The 15,609-nt window shown below is 40.7% G+C and overlaps 1 protein-coding gene across 1 annotated transcript in view; it reads right to left on the bottom strand.

Moving 5' to 3' along the window:
- Positions 1-8,860: 8,860 nt before the first annotated feature.
- Positions 8,861-15,609, bottom strand: part of Nachralpha6 (nicotinic acetylcholine receptor alpha6) — a 181,098-nt gene continuing 174,349 nt past the window's right edge. The window contains exons 10-14 of the mRNA XM_076894271.1: positions 14,695-14,804; positions 13,182-13,399; positions 11,964-12,164; positions 11,441-11,575; positions 8,861-8,949 (exon numbers count right to left, since the gene is read on the bottom strand). Coding sequence (XP_076750386.1) covers positions 11,491-11,575; positions 11,964-12,164; positions 13,182-13,399; positions 14,695-14,804 — 614 coding nt within the window. The 3' untranslated portion in view covers positions 8,861-8,949; positions 11,441-11,490. The remainder of the gene's footprint in view (positions 8,950-11,440; positions 11,576-11,963; positions 12,165-13,181; positions 13,400-14,694; positions 14,805-15,609) is intronic.

Here is a 15,609-nt window from a genome sequence, read left to right as displayed (position 1 = left end):
AAGACAAAATCTGAATTCAATTAAACCCACTTTATAATATATTTTCAAATAGATATCTTTGTTCCGCGCAGAGCACTGCGAAAAGTACCGAAATGAAATGTACGGAGAAGAAATATTTACATACTTCACGGTAATTTCTTTTCTAAAAAATTCGCTATTTACAATCATTTAAGAATCCTGCGCGCTAGAGTATGAATAGGAGTGTGCCGCATCGTGGAGATGAAACGGAGAGAAACGCATCGTTAAGAAATTCGAAATACCCGATGAAATGTCTTTCACGCGCGGCGAGTATTCAGAAGAAATAATTTACATGAAAACATACTAAATTCTCTTTAGCGAGGGGTTTTACCATCTCGCGTAGTTCCATTCAAATAGAACGAGGCCATGAAAAAGTAAGTATACATTTTATCATTCGTCTTTCTTACTGCACTTCTTTCGTATTCAATGTATTAGAAATTATATATCAAATATCGTACCTCGAGAAATTTCATGACACTTCGACCAACGTAACGTTACCCAATTTCAACGTTCAATTACAAAGCATTAACACCAATTCAACAGTTTAGCAGAAAATTTCGAACAGCTCGCAATTCCATGCTCGTGCCTGTCTCTTCTTTCAAACCCCAAAACTTGGAACCTGTACAAGCGCCGCTTCCCTTGCACACTCCAGAATGAAAATAAATAGAAATAATACACATCGCGCGATCAGCTTTTCCGTTTCGTTAGTAATTTTTACGGAAACAGCTTCCCGATCGACAAGCGCCAGAATGAAACTAACTGTCGCGAACGTATTAAAGGTAGTAGATCGGTTCGCGTGGTACAATGCAGAGGAGAGAGTAAAAGCGTCGAGTAGCGAGCGCGAAAAAAAAATAAGAAAAAAGGCTAGAAACCCAGTTTTATTCGCGGATGGTGGGTAGAATGCACGGTGGATGCGGATGATTTCGGTTAGCCGGCCAGCCGACTGGAAACACTGTTGTCTGCGCGCACCGGTCACACGTTTCGAAACCGTTCACAGCTGTAGTCGAATTATGCGCTAAATCGGATCGAACAGTGGCATATCGCGTAGCTTTTTCCCGGTCAAACGACTCTCGCGCGGCGCAAAACGACTCTACTAAATACGCTTGGCACGCACGGGGAGATTCGTAACAGTCGAGCGGGAATTTGCGAAATCGAAGAGCGTCTGCGAGTGTGTAAAAAGGATTGGAAGCACCGGGGTGACTCGTTCGATATATGCGGTCGGTTATATAGAGCGGATTGATTAGCAGTCGTTTAACGTTTCTTGATTAACAGTCGTTGAAATTTTCCCGATTAACTGCTCGGTTAGTCGCGGCCGATTTTCATTTCATCCGTCGATGAAAAATCGTACGCAACGGTTCGACTACGGATTGTCCACCGCGGTACTGTCCCGATCACTGCGCGAACCATCGAACCGGATCGATGCGATCATTTTCGAGAGTCGTCATTTTCGAAGACAAAGAATCGCGAATAAATGAGACAGAGAAAACTGGAGATCAAACCAGAACCCGTGTAATCGTCGGACAATTCTTTAATCGAACGATCAAACCTTTTTGTTTCTAGATTTTCGTTAATAAAGATTCGAATAAATACGATTCAAATTATACAACGTTTGGTCTGATTATAATTTTCTTTAACGAAGAATTAAAAATTGTATTGTATACTCTCAACAAGAGGAAACTTTACTACTTCGGTTCGTTTTATGTTGCAGTCGATCATTATTTGCTGGACCGTTTCCAAAGAGCAACTTCTCAGTGATAGGTATAATCCACGTGTAATTATCCGAGACGTTGGTTCGATAGCTGTTATCGGAATAGAACCGACAGTGGTATCTGTGCCACGAGACGAAACGTTCACGGCGCGTGCTTTGGCGTGTACTAAACTATGATCAAAGAAATAGTAAAAAAATAACGTTGCTCGCGCGACGATTCATTTCGATAATTCGGTCCACGAATTATTTACGCGAGAGTAACGCTCGGCGATCGCGGATATTCTTACACCTCTAAGTATGTGCGTGATTTGCGACAAGCAGAAATAGAAAATTCTAAACTCATGGGGGATGCTCGAGAGGGTGTACCTAACAGTTCACAGCGAGATAGCTCGAAGAGTATTATTGAGAATATAATAATATATTATACGTTAAGTCGTCGGATGGCGCCGTTCTCGAGCGAGTGTTCGTATCAAGGGGTTTCGCGTTCGGCAATGATTAATAAACAATTCTTATCACAGAAGTAATTTTTACACGATACACGCTCGGATCAATCTGATCTTGAGAGATCGAGGCTCCTTGAGAAACTGCTTGTCAACGAGGCTCGACTAAACGAAATTCGTTCCCGTTCGCGTCCCGTTCTTTTTCTTTCTCCTCGAACCGCAGACAAGAAATCTAGCTATCCTATCGGAAAGAGACACGAGAAAATGCGCGGTTTTTTGCCCGTTGTCGTTGCAACAGTATCTCCGTATTTTCATTCTTTTCTTTTATTTTCCTCTTCCTCCTTGCACAGAACCGCATACGCGAGAGAGAATATTTGCCCTTCTCTTTTTTAGTCGAGTTTCGAATGGTTCGATACACCGATTGGCTGAACGTGGAAAGTTGCTCGAATAATCTATGTAACTAAATTGTCGATTTGGAATTTACGTTTAATCATATTCGTTCTAGAGATGTACCAGACGTTAACGCAAGGGCAAAGTACTCTCCGGAAGGCAAAACACGTTTTTCGAATATGCGAAAGTATTTCTTTTCCTCGGAGCGTGTAATATTTAAACGTGCAACGCAATCCAGATTCTATCGATGCAAAAGAAAAAAAAAACTTATCGCCATTAGCCGTCTTTCGTTTCGCGTAATTATGTGTCTCCCTTTTTTTTTTGGCGTAACAGCGATAATGAATATAGTAGTAGCAACAATAACGATTGCCGTGTGTAACGATGATGACCATAACAGTGTTAATAATAATAATGATAATAATAATAATAATGACAATGATGGTGATGATAATAATAATGACAATAATAATAATAATGATAATAATAATAATAACGATGGTAGTGACCATGATGGCAAGAAGAATGATAATAAAATAATAATAACAATAATAATAATGTTTCGCAGGACTAGTAGTGTTAATATTGTAAGGTAGTAGTAGTAGTAATAGTAGTAGTAGTAGTAGCAGTAATAGTAGTAATAGCAGTAGTAGCAGTAACAGTAGTAGTTGTAATGACGACAGTTTAACGATGATTCCTCGGCAGAAACGATCAAATCTTCGCACACCCCGGAAACGATTACCGTACATCGACCTTTAATCGTGATTCACCACGAAACGTAACACGAATTCCATTCTGTTACCTCCCTTCTTTTTTAAATCTACGCGATACACGCGATCGCTTAACTTTTGTGACGAAACTGAGAGTACAGCATTCGAGCCTTCAAGTGGCGTTAAGTGTCGTGCGAATTTTCTCTTAATCTGCTACTTTTACTAGGCTCGATTAATGAGCATTGGTATTAAAAATGCTTTCTCTATCTGACGTTCGTTTTTTTTTTTCCTCGAATATAAAATCTTTGTATCCCGTATCGAGGGAATATAAATTATGCGCTAAAATTTTACGATCGTATCACCGTCTATTTGTTGGATACCGATTTCTTGCCCACTTTTTTTTTGGTTTGTTTCTTTTTTAACACGTTCGCGTGGTCTAGATTCTTTGACGACCCTGTATCGATACGCACGATCTTGCTAAAGTCCCGACCGAATTCGCTTTCGAATCGAATTTTTCGAGTGCCAATTGAACGACGACCTCGAAGTTATCGGTCGGGTCGCTGCCAATCTCGAACGAAGAACGATGCCACGGCTACTCCTCTACCCGTGTCCGAGGCGAACGAAATTGCGAATTAGAAAATAATTCCGGGTCCTGGATCCAGAGCAGATCGTTCTCGATCCCCTTCGCGCCCTTCGCTCCTGTTCGATTTTTCCCTCACCGATCAAACGTTGATTTCGTTGTTTTCGAAACATTTTATCGTCCGATTTATCGCCATACGCATGTCGAATGTTCTCGTTCGCGAAAAAAAGGAACTATCACAATTTCTTCCGCTTCGTCCGATAAACCGCGCGCGTTTTACGCCACGTGAAATGATTGTCGGCAACCACGAGCAGATAGACGGAAAGAAATCATTTCGGAGAGAATTTTGGAAAATACTCGCGATCGTATGTGTGCGTTTTCATCGTGTATGGCAATATATCTTTCTTATTTTTTTCTGTTTTTTTTTTGCTTTTGTTCTTTTTTTTTATTTCTTGCCTCTGTAACGATCGAACAGGAGTAAACGATTCTTCATGGAAGATTGCCAACGCGATACGTATTACATTTGAAAATTGCCCCGAGAGAATTTTAACACGATACTGTATTTGTTTGAAAATTCTTCGGTTTCGTTTGATTTACATCTTCTTCTTCTTCCTCTTTTTTTTCAATTTTTCTAATTTTTTTCCTCCCCCGTTTCTTTTTAATCAGAGATACTATCTTCTATTTAAATTCTCGTTTTTATATACTTATCCTTGCGTTTATTATAAGTTACCGACACTGTTCGTGATACCTATTTACGTCACTATGATGTATTGAGTCCCACGCCATGCAAACATTTTTCTATTTACAGATTTATTTGAGTATTTTAATCGGAACACCTCGAAGTTTTATTCGTTACTAAATATTTAACGTTCTCTTTTTATCCGCGTCGATTAACCGCACCCCCCTCCCCTCCTGTGAAGCTTCGCTATTTGGTGAAATAGAGTAGGTTTCGATAGTTTCAAGTAAAAGACTTCTCGGTTCTTTTGTGCGATGCGAAGATCAATGACTGTACTACTGAATCATCCCGTTTCACCCGTTCGTCTCGCGGCTCTATCTACTCTCCATCCTCCCCTAGCCGCTACCGCGATCCTAATTGCCCGTCAACGTAATCGACGCAGTTGCAAAGAGCGTTATCCTGTAGTTTACGATAACTATTATTTCCCCGCGTTATGTTTCACGTGAACATTGGTAATTTTACAATTTACATTCGTTGTACGATACGAGGGAGTGCAACTGCCGCGCCCCTTCACGATCCCCTACGCCGATCGTTTATCGCCGCTTCGACTAATTAACTACGGGTACGAAATACCTCCGCTAGAGTCTGTGAGACATTTCAAAACGAACAGATACTACCTAGAATCTTATATGTTTCGTCAAGATCAGTTTTATCATTTGTTTAACCTCTAAGATTACACACAGTGGTAGAATAAAAAATGATTTCCACGATTAATTCGATACTCTTGTTCCATATGTGTGTATATATATATACGCGTCGAGACTTAGATAGAATATTTAAACGTACCCGTAACATGTTTTTATCAAGTAGACGAGAGTGTACCGCGGAAATTCGGGAATCTTCGATAACGGAGAGGTCATCTATTTTCTTCGATCGTTCGCAGTTTTTATTAGACAGGAAACAGATGAAATTTATCGAAAGAGATTTTTGGTACCGCTTGAAATTCGCTTAGGATACCTACCCGTCGAGTCTCGATCTTTGTGCCTTGACGATACCGCGCCGCTAGCCGATCGTTTAAACTTTGTTTTATACCAGAGAGTTCGTCTCATTCGTTTACGTGAAAACGTTCGTGCACTCTGTCGAGAATTCATTGTTTCGACGAGCTTCCTCTACGATTAGCCCCGACACTATTTTCTACGATGCAAACTTTTTATATTTTTATAGAAATATATATGTATATATTTTTTTTTTAATGAAAATCAAAACTTCTTTTAATCGAAGGGCGTTCTTGATGTTTGTCGCTGATCGATACGAAATCTGGAACGAGTAGAAAGAGAGCAAGACGGAACACAGATCCAAAATACTAAGTTTAAGGGTCTCGATAGTTTTCGAGGAGTTAACCCTTTACACGTCTCTTTGTCGTGGGTGAAAAGGGTTAACAAAAAGCTTTTGGTACTATACATAAAAAACTGCCTATATATGCAACGCAGATGTAACCTTCATCAGGAATTATTTGACGAATTGATTTGTACTTACATTGATGATACAGCGATATTCTGTAACTTTTAATATACGATCTGTCTTTTAATAAACAATATAGTGTAATCGACTTTACGTGGGATACCCTGTAGATATTATACTGATTGCTACTATCAGCGAAAGCGGTTGATTACTACATATGTATATAGGCAGTGTTGTATGCATTGTATCGAAAGCTTTTTTCACCAACATTTTCGAAACTAACGAAGACCATAAGCTAGAATTTTGGATTTGGATTCCACGTTTTTTCTCCTCCTTCGAGTTCAAATTTCATGTCGTTCGACGACGGATTACATTCGAAAGAGCATTTCAAATAACTCAATAGAGAAGAATATAATGCATATATGTAAGTATCTCATTTGAAGTAATTCATATTTGTATCGCAATAATTCTCAATGGGAGATAAATTTTCCAAGAGTATACAAATAAATTGGATTGTTGTTACAACTAGATTTCAAACAGACTTCCGCGAAGCGGAAATTATTTAACTCGGACAGAAATTTATTAATCTCGTTTACCGATTCTGCGTTTCATGATTAAATATCTCGATATTCCAATTTTAATGAGGAAACATCGCACGGTCCCGATCTTTATAATAATAGAGTACGGTATTTGCAAGAATTTTTTTTTCGTCAGTAATTAATTTCTTTTACATTGCGTATCCACAATCGGGAACTACTTTATAGCTACCGTATCGAAAGCTGCGGAATTATTTCACTCGGCTACAGCAGATGGCCAATGTAACGAATGGAAATTGGAATTTTATCGAGCGTGCCTAAGCATTGGAAATCTCGTTTCCATCCGTCGGAAATATTTCATATTTTCATTAATCAAGCGTACGACTATAAAAAGTTAAATAAAGTCGTCTTTAAATATAGTTAACAGCCTCTGTGTACCGGAATATTAATTATTTTAAATTATACACAAATCTAAATAATAAACTCTGTCGTAGAAGAGCGAACTTCGTAATTTTTAACATCGTTTCAAGTTAATTTCAGTAGCAACAATTAAGACGAATTAGCGAGCAAGAGTTTACGCGAGCAACAGAATATTCGAATGTTTCCCGAGGGACAGCTTTCGCGTGGTCAGAGTACAGTCATTGAGAACTTCTGTGTGGTCCGAAGAACGCAAGTTGCAAGCATGGTAAATAATCGCGCTGATCGATCGCGACGTAAAACACTGATCTCGTACACGGTTCGACGTGGAACCACTTACCCGCGGACATATACGAACTTCTTCCAACAGTTCAGATTCTCTGTCTTCACGGAAAGCAGGGGCTGTCCAACTTGGCAGTTTTGTCTACTACACTTCGCTTCCTTCCGTTTTACCCCCGCGAAATTTCACTACGCTCGACTATCGGTTAGTTTCGATTGCGCGCACCGTATGATCGCAGATCCCTTACAAAAGACGATCCTAAACGGAACCATTGAATTTGACAATAAAAGAGAGGTACCACTTATATAGAAATGCGACATCGTTAACAGAAATTTGTCACGGGTCTCGCGATTTCGTGGTTCGTATGTTTCACTCGTGGAGTCGGGTAGTATAACCGCTCGTCGCGAACTGCATCTCGCGTTTGTACCAGTGAAAAGGTTGGACACCCCTGTCTCGAGTTTTCTCTTTTTTTTTCTTTTCCTCTGTTTTTTTTTTCTTTGTTTGTATTTGGCAGTTATTTAAAGACCGTATCTCTCTCTCTCTCTCAGTTCAGCGAGAGACCCCTAGTAGCGCGATAATGTTCACGATTCGATCGTACCGGACACAAAGCGACTATAATTACCGTTATCGTTATTATTGATTTGTTATTAACATATGTATATAAGTATATTATTAACAATAATATATGTATATATTATCGTTATTAATTAATTATTATTAACATTATTTTATCATTAACCGTTACGATTATTATCGTTATCGTTACCATTATCATCATTATTATTATTGTTATCATTATTATTACTATTATTATTGTTGCCCTTCTGTTTTGCCCGTCGTTCGTGCCTGTTACTATCGTTTAAGTGAAAGGCCGCGACAACGCTTTCTCGAGGAATGTGTGGCGGTGGTGGAGCACCGGTTTTCGGATTCTCCTAACAGCCTCCCGAGCGAGAATCGATAAAGTCCACTCCGGCGGGAACGCGAGGACGCGCGTTACACAATTATGGAAAATTACGGATCGCCGCGCGAGGGCCGAGCCGTCATCGGCTGGGACGCGTAACTAGCGACAGGGAGAGAGAGAAAGAGAAAGCGACACCGGTCGATCAGGTTTAAACGGAGAAAGGGGTAGCCGAAGAACGTGAACGCGTAACGTGGCCGTGTATTGTCAATAGTGTATAATGTATCGAGGCGCCGTTCCGTCCTCCCTTGTCCGCGACACGTCTAGAACGCCCGTTCCTTCCCAACTCTTTCCTCTACCAGTCCATCCGCTCTTCTCTTTTCCCCCTTTCCTACGCGACTCCGCTCGAATCCGTTCGTATCGAGGGAAACTTGTCGCCCGACTACGATTCGGGACGAAACATTCGAAAAGTTGCTCGATCACCCAAGTCGAGAACCGAACGAGATATCGACATCCCTGGGCGCGCGCGTTCCTCTTCCCTCTTCTTGCATCTTCCCTCTTCTTGCCGTTTATCTTCCCTCCTTCGCGCGTCCACTTTTTCTCCCGTCTCCGGTCGAAACATCCTCGAAACTGGAAGCACGTCGCGCACATTTTCCCTACGTGCAATCCCTCTGTTCCGGGGATCTCTCTCTCTCTCTTTCTCTCTCTCTCTCACCCGCGGAGAGGAGAGCCTCAGTGAAGAGAGATCGGGGGAGAGTGGGTGGTGAGCGAGAAGAAAGGAAATACGAAGTAACGAGTCCTCCGTGGCAGCCTCCTCGGAACCCATGTGTTGTCGTTTCTGCGGAACAGAGAGAAGCGTTAGAGAGCGAATCAACCCGGCAACGCGTTACGTGAATATATTGAATCAGGATGCGGGTCAGGGTGGAAGCTGTTCCTGGCCTCGTTTCGCGCGAGCTACCGTCCGAGGGGTGATCTTTCTGTACGCGCCGCTCGCGTTTCTGAACAAGGCGTATATAGACACGCGCGGACTTGTAAAATAGCAACATCGCTTTGCGAACGAATCTCCTTTACCAAATGAACATTTTAGAGACGAGCAGAGGAGATGTGTAGTCGGTGGAAATGTTTAAATGATGTTTAAGTGTGCGTAGGATATTTTAATCGAATAGATGTCAAGAAAGTTTTCTTAATTTTTCTTCTCCGTTGAAGCGATTCAGTCTTTCCAGATGGCTAGGGTTTTATGGCGGACTGTCTCTCAACAAATAACGTTGACCTGCGCGAGGCATTGCGCGGGTGTCAGGGTTGAAGTGTCCGCGGGGGTGAGCAGGATGGAAAGCTCTTTTTGGCTTTTTGCCTGTTTCAGTTTTAAGAGTCAGTTGTAGTCTGCCCGGCAAGAGAGAGAGGTCGAATCGGTTCAAAAGGCTATTTCGTTAAATAATTATATTACACGATTGTCACTGTGTGGTATTTTCTTTTTCCAAAGGTGAAAAATTTCGACAAAAATACACCTATCGTGTGCGTGTATCGTACAATAAAGAATTCATATTGGCGCTACGAACGATCCATATAAAATTAGTGTGGCATTCAACGTGTTAAATGTATCGATGTGTTACTGACTTTGCCATCGATTCCGCCCATTTCACTGAACTTTTAAGCTTTTTCAGATTTACAGATATTTTATGAATAAAGTAAAAAAATATAATTCACGTTGTTCCCCAGGCATATGTAAAATGTACTATTAACGAAAATTTTCTGGCAGCTGGCTTTGATCTGCGTAATTAAGGCGTGGAAGATGGTTCTTCGTTGCTATCCGGTAAAATAAAATTTAAGCTTAGAAATTTAATTTTATCGTTAGCACTGTACTAAATATGGTTAGCGATATAATTGTTCTGTCGAGCTACCGTGTAAAGTGTATTGGAAAGAGAAAGCTGGAACGTTCATTTTTAATTTGAACGTCATTGTACTAAGCAACTTAATTTTAACATTAACATATTCAAATGTTAGTCGCACAAAAATATTCAGCTCCATATTACGTAGCTACATACAGAGTATTTATTTTGGAAGTAATATTTTTACGGATTCCTCCTACATCCTAAAAATCCCTTAATTCTTTAATTATGGAAGAAGTTGGCGAGAGAAGTTCGTTAATGAGCAACGGAAGTTCGCATCCGATATGAGTCAACCTCATTTTTCATTCAAGCCACACAAGATATATGAAATTACGTAAAAATTGTTCACTGATAAAAATTTGAGACTACTTAAAACCCTAATTAACCCATATTAAAATTACAAAAACTTTGAAACGCTATATCTCCGAAGATAGCCATTTTTCATCAAAGAAATTCAGCTCGTTGGAAGCTGGAGATCTTCCCCTTGAAAACGCTTTTCGAATTATCTCGATCCGACTTCCGGTTCTCGAGATATCGTCGTGTAAAGAGAAGGGTAATTTTCAATCGGTTACTATGTCTGTCCTCGTCGAAAGGACTCGGACCTCTCGCTCGCTCTCTTGGTCACTGACCTATCTCAATGATCAGTCACGTGGGGTAGTCTGCCAGACAGCTGCCAGACAGTTTTTTACTATTACTATTAGTGTGTATGTATTTCCTGGAAAAAATGTGGGTCAAGTTCATTCATAAATACCCCCACCACCTTCCGCGCCGTAGTAAGAATGCGAAACTTTCAGCCCTTATATCTCAGCAACGGATTGAGATATCGAGATGAAACAAAAACTGATTTCATTGGTAGAATTTTCTCTATTTTTTCGAGGGGTTTTGGTGATCAAATTTTTCGTTTTTTTTTCCAGAGCTGTTTTGTACCATAGTTGGGTGTAAATAGACTTTACGTGCGTGTTGGCGGAAGTTCGAGTGATTCTAATTCCATTTGGACGAGCATTTTCTCAGACGTCTATCATTCGAGGTGCATCACAACGATGAACGAACTAAACTTGTTCTGCAAAATGGATTAACATTTCCATGGCATATTAATTCTGTTTTCTACGTGTCTCTCGTGCAGCTCGAAGAGCGACGTGATACGCTACTTGAATGCACTAACTCGTGTACGCGCGCAAGTAGATGCCATTGTTCAAGCGAAATTGATGGACAGTGCTGTGTTTCCGCTTACATCATTGTAGCATTTTGTTAACGCTCCACCGATGTGTACAGCATCAGTTATATAATTGTAGTTAATGATGGAAAATGAACAGATATCTTTATACTTTTTACTGATATCATTGGGGAAATGGAACTTGCGTATGCGTACTTCAGAAGAACGACAAACTATTGCGAATAACGATAAAAGTATATAAATAAGTATGAATTTAAAAGAAGTACTACCTTTGGCATTTTTTGTGCATTTTTTCGGTTACTTGACCGGGGCAGTCTATTTATTGGACGATTATGTGTGGCGCACGACACAATATCACTATCGTGGCTAGAACCGTGAAAAACGTGAAGATGATCAGACAGAGCCTGCAAACCAATCAGAACAAAATTGCATTTAGAAACATTTTAAAGGTATATTCGGTATACGTAATTTATACGAAATTGTTGGAGAACAATTCGTACAGCTCATTTATGCAACAACAATATATTCTTCTGCCATTTGTTCCGTTTAAATAACCAGAATTCGCATTCAGAATCGAGAATTTGTTTCATTTATTCGAAGAATAAAGATAATAATGATAAATATTACATATTTAATGGGCATAAAATATGTAACGTATTAATTAACGATCATGAATGATTGCTCTGGCTGTAAGGAAGGCGAATAAATTTTGTTCATATTATTACTGACATTATAGAAGCGAGAATTGCACAGCCGAGGACCGTGATATCGTAAAAGAAAAATATACTGAACCTATCCACCACCATGGCGGCGAATTTCCAATCGCTAATGATCTCGTCGCTCTCATCCGCCTTTTTCATACGATCCGTAATAAATCGCAACTCTTTAAGAATCGTATGCAATTCCTCCTGCATCCCGCTGAGAGGCAACGACGCAGACGTATCTTCAACCGTTGCTGGCCTTCCGGTAGATATCGGTGTGCCGAATGCCGACCTGCGTTGTTCAATTCAAACAATAATTTTTACATTATATGAAATAGTGAAATACGAGAAATTGTATTCGCCTCGTTTCTTAGAGAAATTTTAAGGACTTATCCTGTAAACGAAAATGAGATGAAACTTAAAAAGGTAGCATAATTTTAAACAACTTTGAATATACGCATACATTACTGACAGAAAATTTGAAATCATACATTGAAGCTGGAGATATTTCAGCTGGACAGTTCGCGATGCCATCGCTCGAAACATTTACAAATATGGGAAGCGTGTTAACGTCTGAATTTCATCGGACGTATAACCGTGAAGCATTTCACGAAATAAGTAAATACCGTCAGACGGTTCGACCCGCCAGACACGTCGAGGAGCACATGGGATTATTTTACTGGAAATATGTCTCAGCTCTAACGTTTGATATCAGCTAGATATCGCGAGCAGGCGTCAAAGAGAAGAAAGAAAATAGACGTTTTCACCCGAGGCTGATGACACCGAAAATTCAAATAAACACCAGCTCTTCTAGCCGGAAAGGTCTATACCCTCCAGATATTCTATCCGGGGAAAATGGCAGCAGTAAACGCGACTCTCAAAATCCAAGTTACTGAACAGACTCTCAGGTATTGAAGATAATTTTTTATTCTATATAAATATTATTTAACAGTTACTTCGGACACTCGAGTGCTCTGAAAATATTGGCCACTTCAAGGCATCATTTTCTTAATTTACAATGAGCACACGGTTCGTTGATCATGTCAAAAATTCGAAACCGGAAATGAAAGCCTCGGAAGTGAATCTCGCGGATGGCCAAAGCAGAGCGCTATTGACGAGCAGTTGAAGCTCTCGGTCGAAGAGAATCCACGAAAAACGGTACGAGAATTTTCCCGGGAGTTCGATCCAAGTGCCACGAGAACGTCAGATGAAAGCACTTCCTGTTTTCGACTGTACGACGTTCCCAGGCAAGAAGTAACAGGATTCTCGATAAGCTAAAAAATTTGAGGGGTTTAAAACAATGGTGTACCTTGTGTAGCCGGAAGGAGGATTTGCCGCACTATTTTTATGACGAATGTCATCGTCGATGTCTAAAACATTCGCCAGCAGACTTTTGCTACTTTTCTCCTGCAGCTCCATGCTCTTGCCCCTCTGGTTGCTACCGAGAATGTTCTTTAGCGTGATCTTCTTCCCTGGACGATTCATGCGCAGCATCCATGGCAGCCATTGTAAAAGCACTACTTTAACCTACGCGCAATGAGAAAGGAAGTTTAAATACATTTCTTATAGTAAGCAATTAATAGTAATTAATAGTAGCTAAAGTTGTATCTTAAAATGCCTCCACGTTGAAATTAAATGTTTTTGCAATACCTGTGGCATAGAATTTAATCGTTTCGAGTATTCTCACTGTGATAAAATTACAAGAAGTAGGAGGCGAAGAAGGGTAGATAGCAAGTCTAAAAGTTTAATTTCAGATTTCTATCGGTTTCCAAGGTATTGAAAAACAACTTTCGGTACAGCACATAGAACGCTGTTAGCGAAGAGATTATTATTGGAGCGCCATCGTTGGTTATAGTAGTCGCGTAAAACCCAGGCTGCAGTTCATCATTTATTAAAACGCAGACTGGCCGTTCAAAGTTGTAGCACATCGGTCTATTATCAATATTCGAAGTTCGATCGAGAAGGTATGTAATCCAACCCGTACTGTTTGGCATTTTTCTTGATACATAATTTACAATTTACTCTCGCTTCGCTCCATCCTCTGCAAATTCCACGTCGATGGGAAGCGCGTCCATTTCCCGGCTAGAACAGCACCTATTTCTACCGTCTGGTTGGTTCGCGTAAGTGAAATAATTTAATACTACAAACTGAGCGCGGTTTCTTTCTCTGCGGAATTAGAATTTTTTTTTTTTTTTTTTTTTATTTCACGACGAATCTTCCAACCGGAAATAATGGCACGGCAGAGTACTGCGCGGAATTTTTCTGAGCCCGTAGGATCCCCGGCTCCGGTTGAAGTACGATTCTCCTCGGTTTATGAAACTTCTAGTAACCAACGGGCAAGAGGAAGTGCTAACGCCTGGAAGGCACTTTAAACTTTCAGCGGCTAAAGCACTGTCTTTAATGGCTGTAATGGCCACTACGGACAAGGGCAGAGTTTTATGAATGAAAATACCGGCTACATCTTTGCATACATCTGTCAAAGTTCTTTCGCGTTTCAGTAAACTGGACTAGTTCCGAATGCTTCCTCCGTCCCAACGCGAATCCTCTGCTTAATCATTTGTCGGGACGTTCAACGTCACTAGAACGGGGTTTCGTTTCGCGGTAATCGAATTAAACGAAAAATCGTTCCTACGGTACTTGGTTGTTATCGTGTTTTATAAATTATAAAGAAATATATTATTATAATCAGTGAATTTACTTGAACATTGCGGTATTGCGCTTTAAAATTCACCATTTGCAAAAGAGTGAATTTTTCCGACTATTCGAAGGAGGCTGGGGATAAGATCAGTCGAAGTACAGAAGGAAAAGAAGCATTTGCTTACCCACTGCGCCATTTCGTATCTGTCCGGCGATCTATGATGATAGTTGAGGACCATCACCGTCAGAACGACGCTGCTAGCCACCATGAACATGATGCAATTGAAATACGACCCTGGATTCGGGGTGTTACCGAAGATACCCCGAAGAAAAACACACAAAAAGTAGGCGATTAGTCACGGCAATAGATGGTGGATCCACTTGATTGGTCGGCCGGAATGAAAGACTTCGGAGCTTCCTCTCGGTCTTACCCGTCGATTACAGTTTCGCAATTACCGTTGAAAACGTAAGATCGTCTTCTCTTCTCTTTACACCAATTTCGTTCTCGATAGTGTCTTTCATTCGGTCCGACGACCATCTTCGTTTCCCCACGCACACGAATGATTCACTTAAGTAGATTCGAGGATCGAGAGTGTGCAGGTTGAAGTTGAAATACTTTTACACACGCGAAAGACTAAAATGACATTTGTAATATAGTCATTTACGTGGTATAATGACGATACACGTATACAATGAAACCAGTACATCGAAACGCTCAGCGTTCGAGTCGGTTCCGTATACAGGTGCGATTCACGTAGAGAGAAGATCCGTTTCACGGTATACAGCCACCCTCGATCCTAGATCTGCGGTTTTACGCTCGCGATCCAGGGAAGAGCACACGTTTTCACGATCACACGGTCCTCGCATTCATTCCCGGCGACCCGAGGCCGCGCTCCTGTTGACCTTCTGCTAGGGGAATCGTTCCACACTCGGAGGAGAGAACACAGATATAAGAAAATCAAGAGAGGATGAAATTAGGCGAGCGGAGTCAGGAAGAAAGATCGTAAAAAAAGCGAACAGCACGCTCGAATAGGGGGGAAACAAGAGCCGAACTGTGTTCCGTAATACGGTTGTAAAACGGGTGAGTGTGCGTACACCTG

The sequence above is a fragment of the Xylocopa sonorina genome, chromosome 4, assembly GCF_050948175.1.
Source record: "Xylocopa sonorina isolate GNS202 chromosome 4, iyXylSono1_principal, whole genome shotgun sequence".
Lineage (NCBI taxonomy): Eukaryota > Metazoa > Arthropoda > Insecta > Hymenoptera > Apidae > Xylocopa > Xylocopa sonorina.
This window is presented reverse-complemented; position numbering and strand designations above follow the sequence as displayed.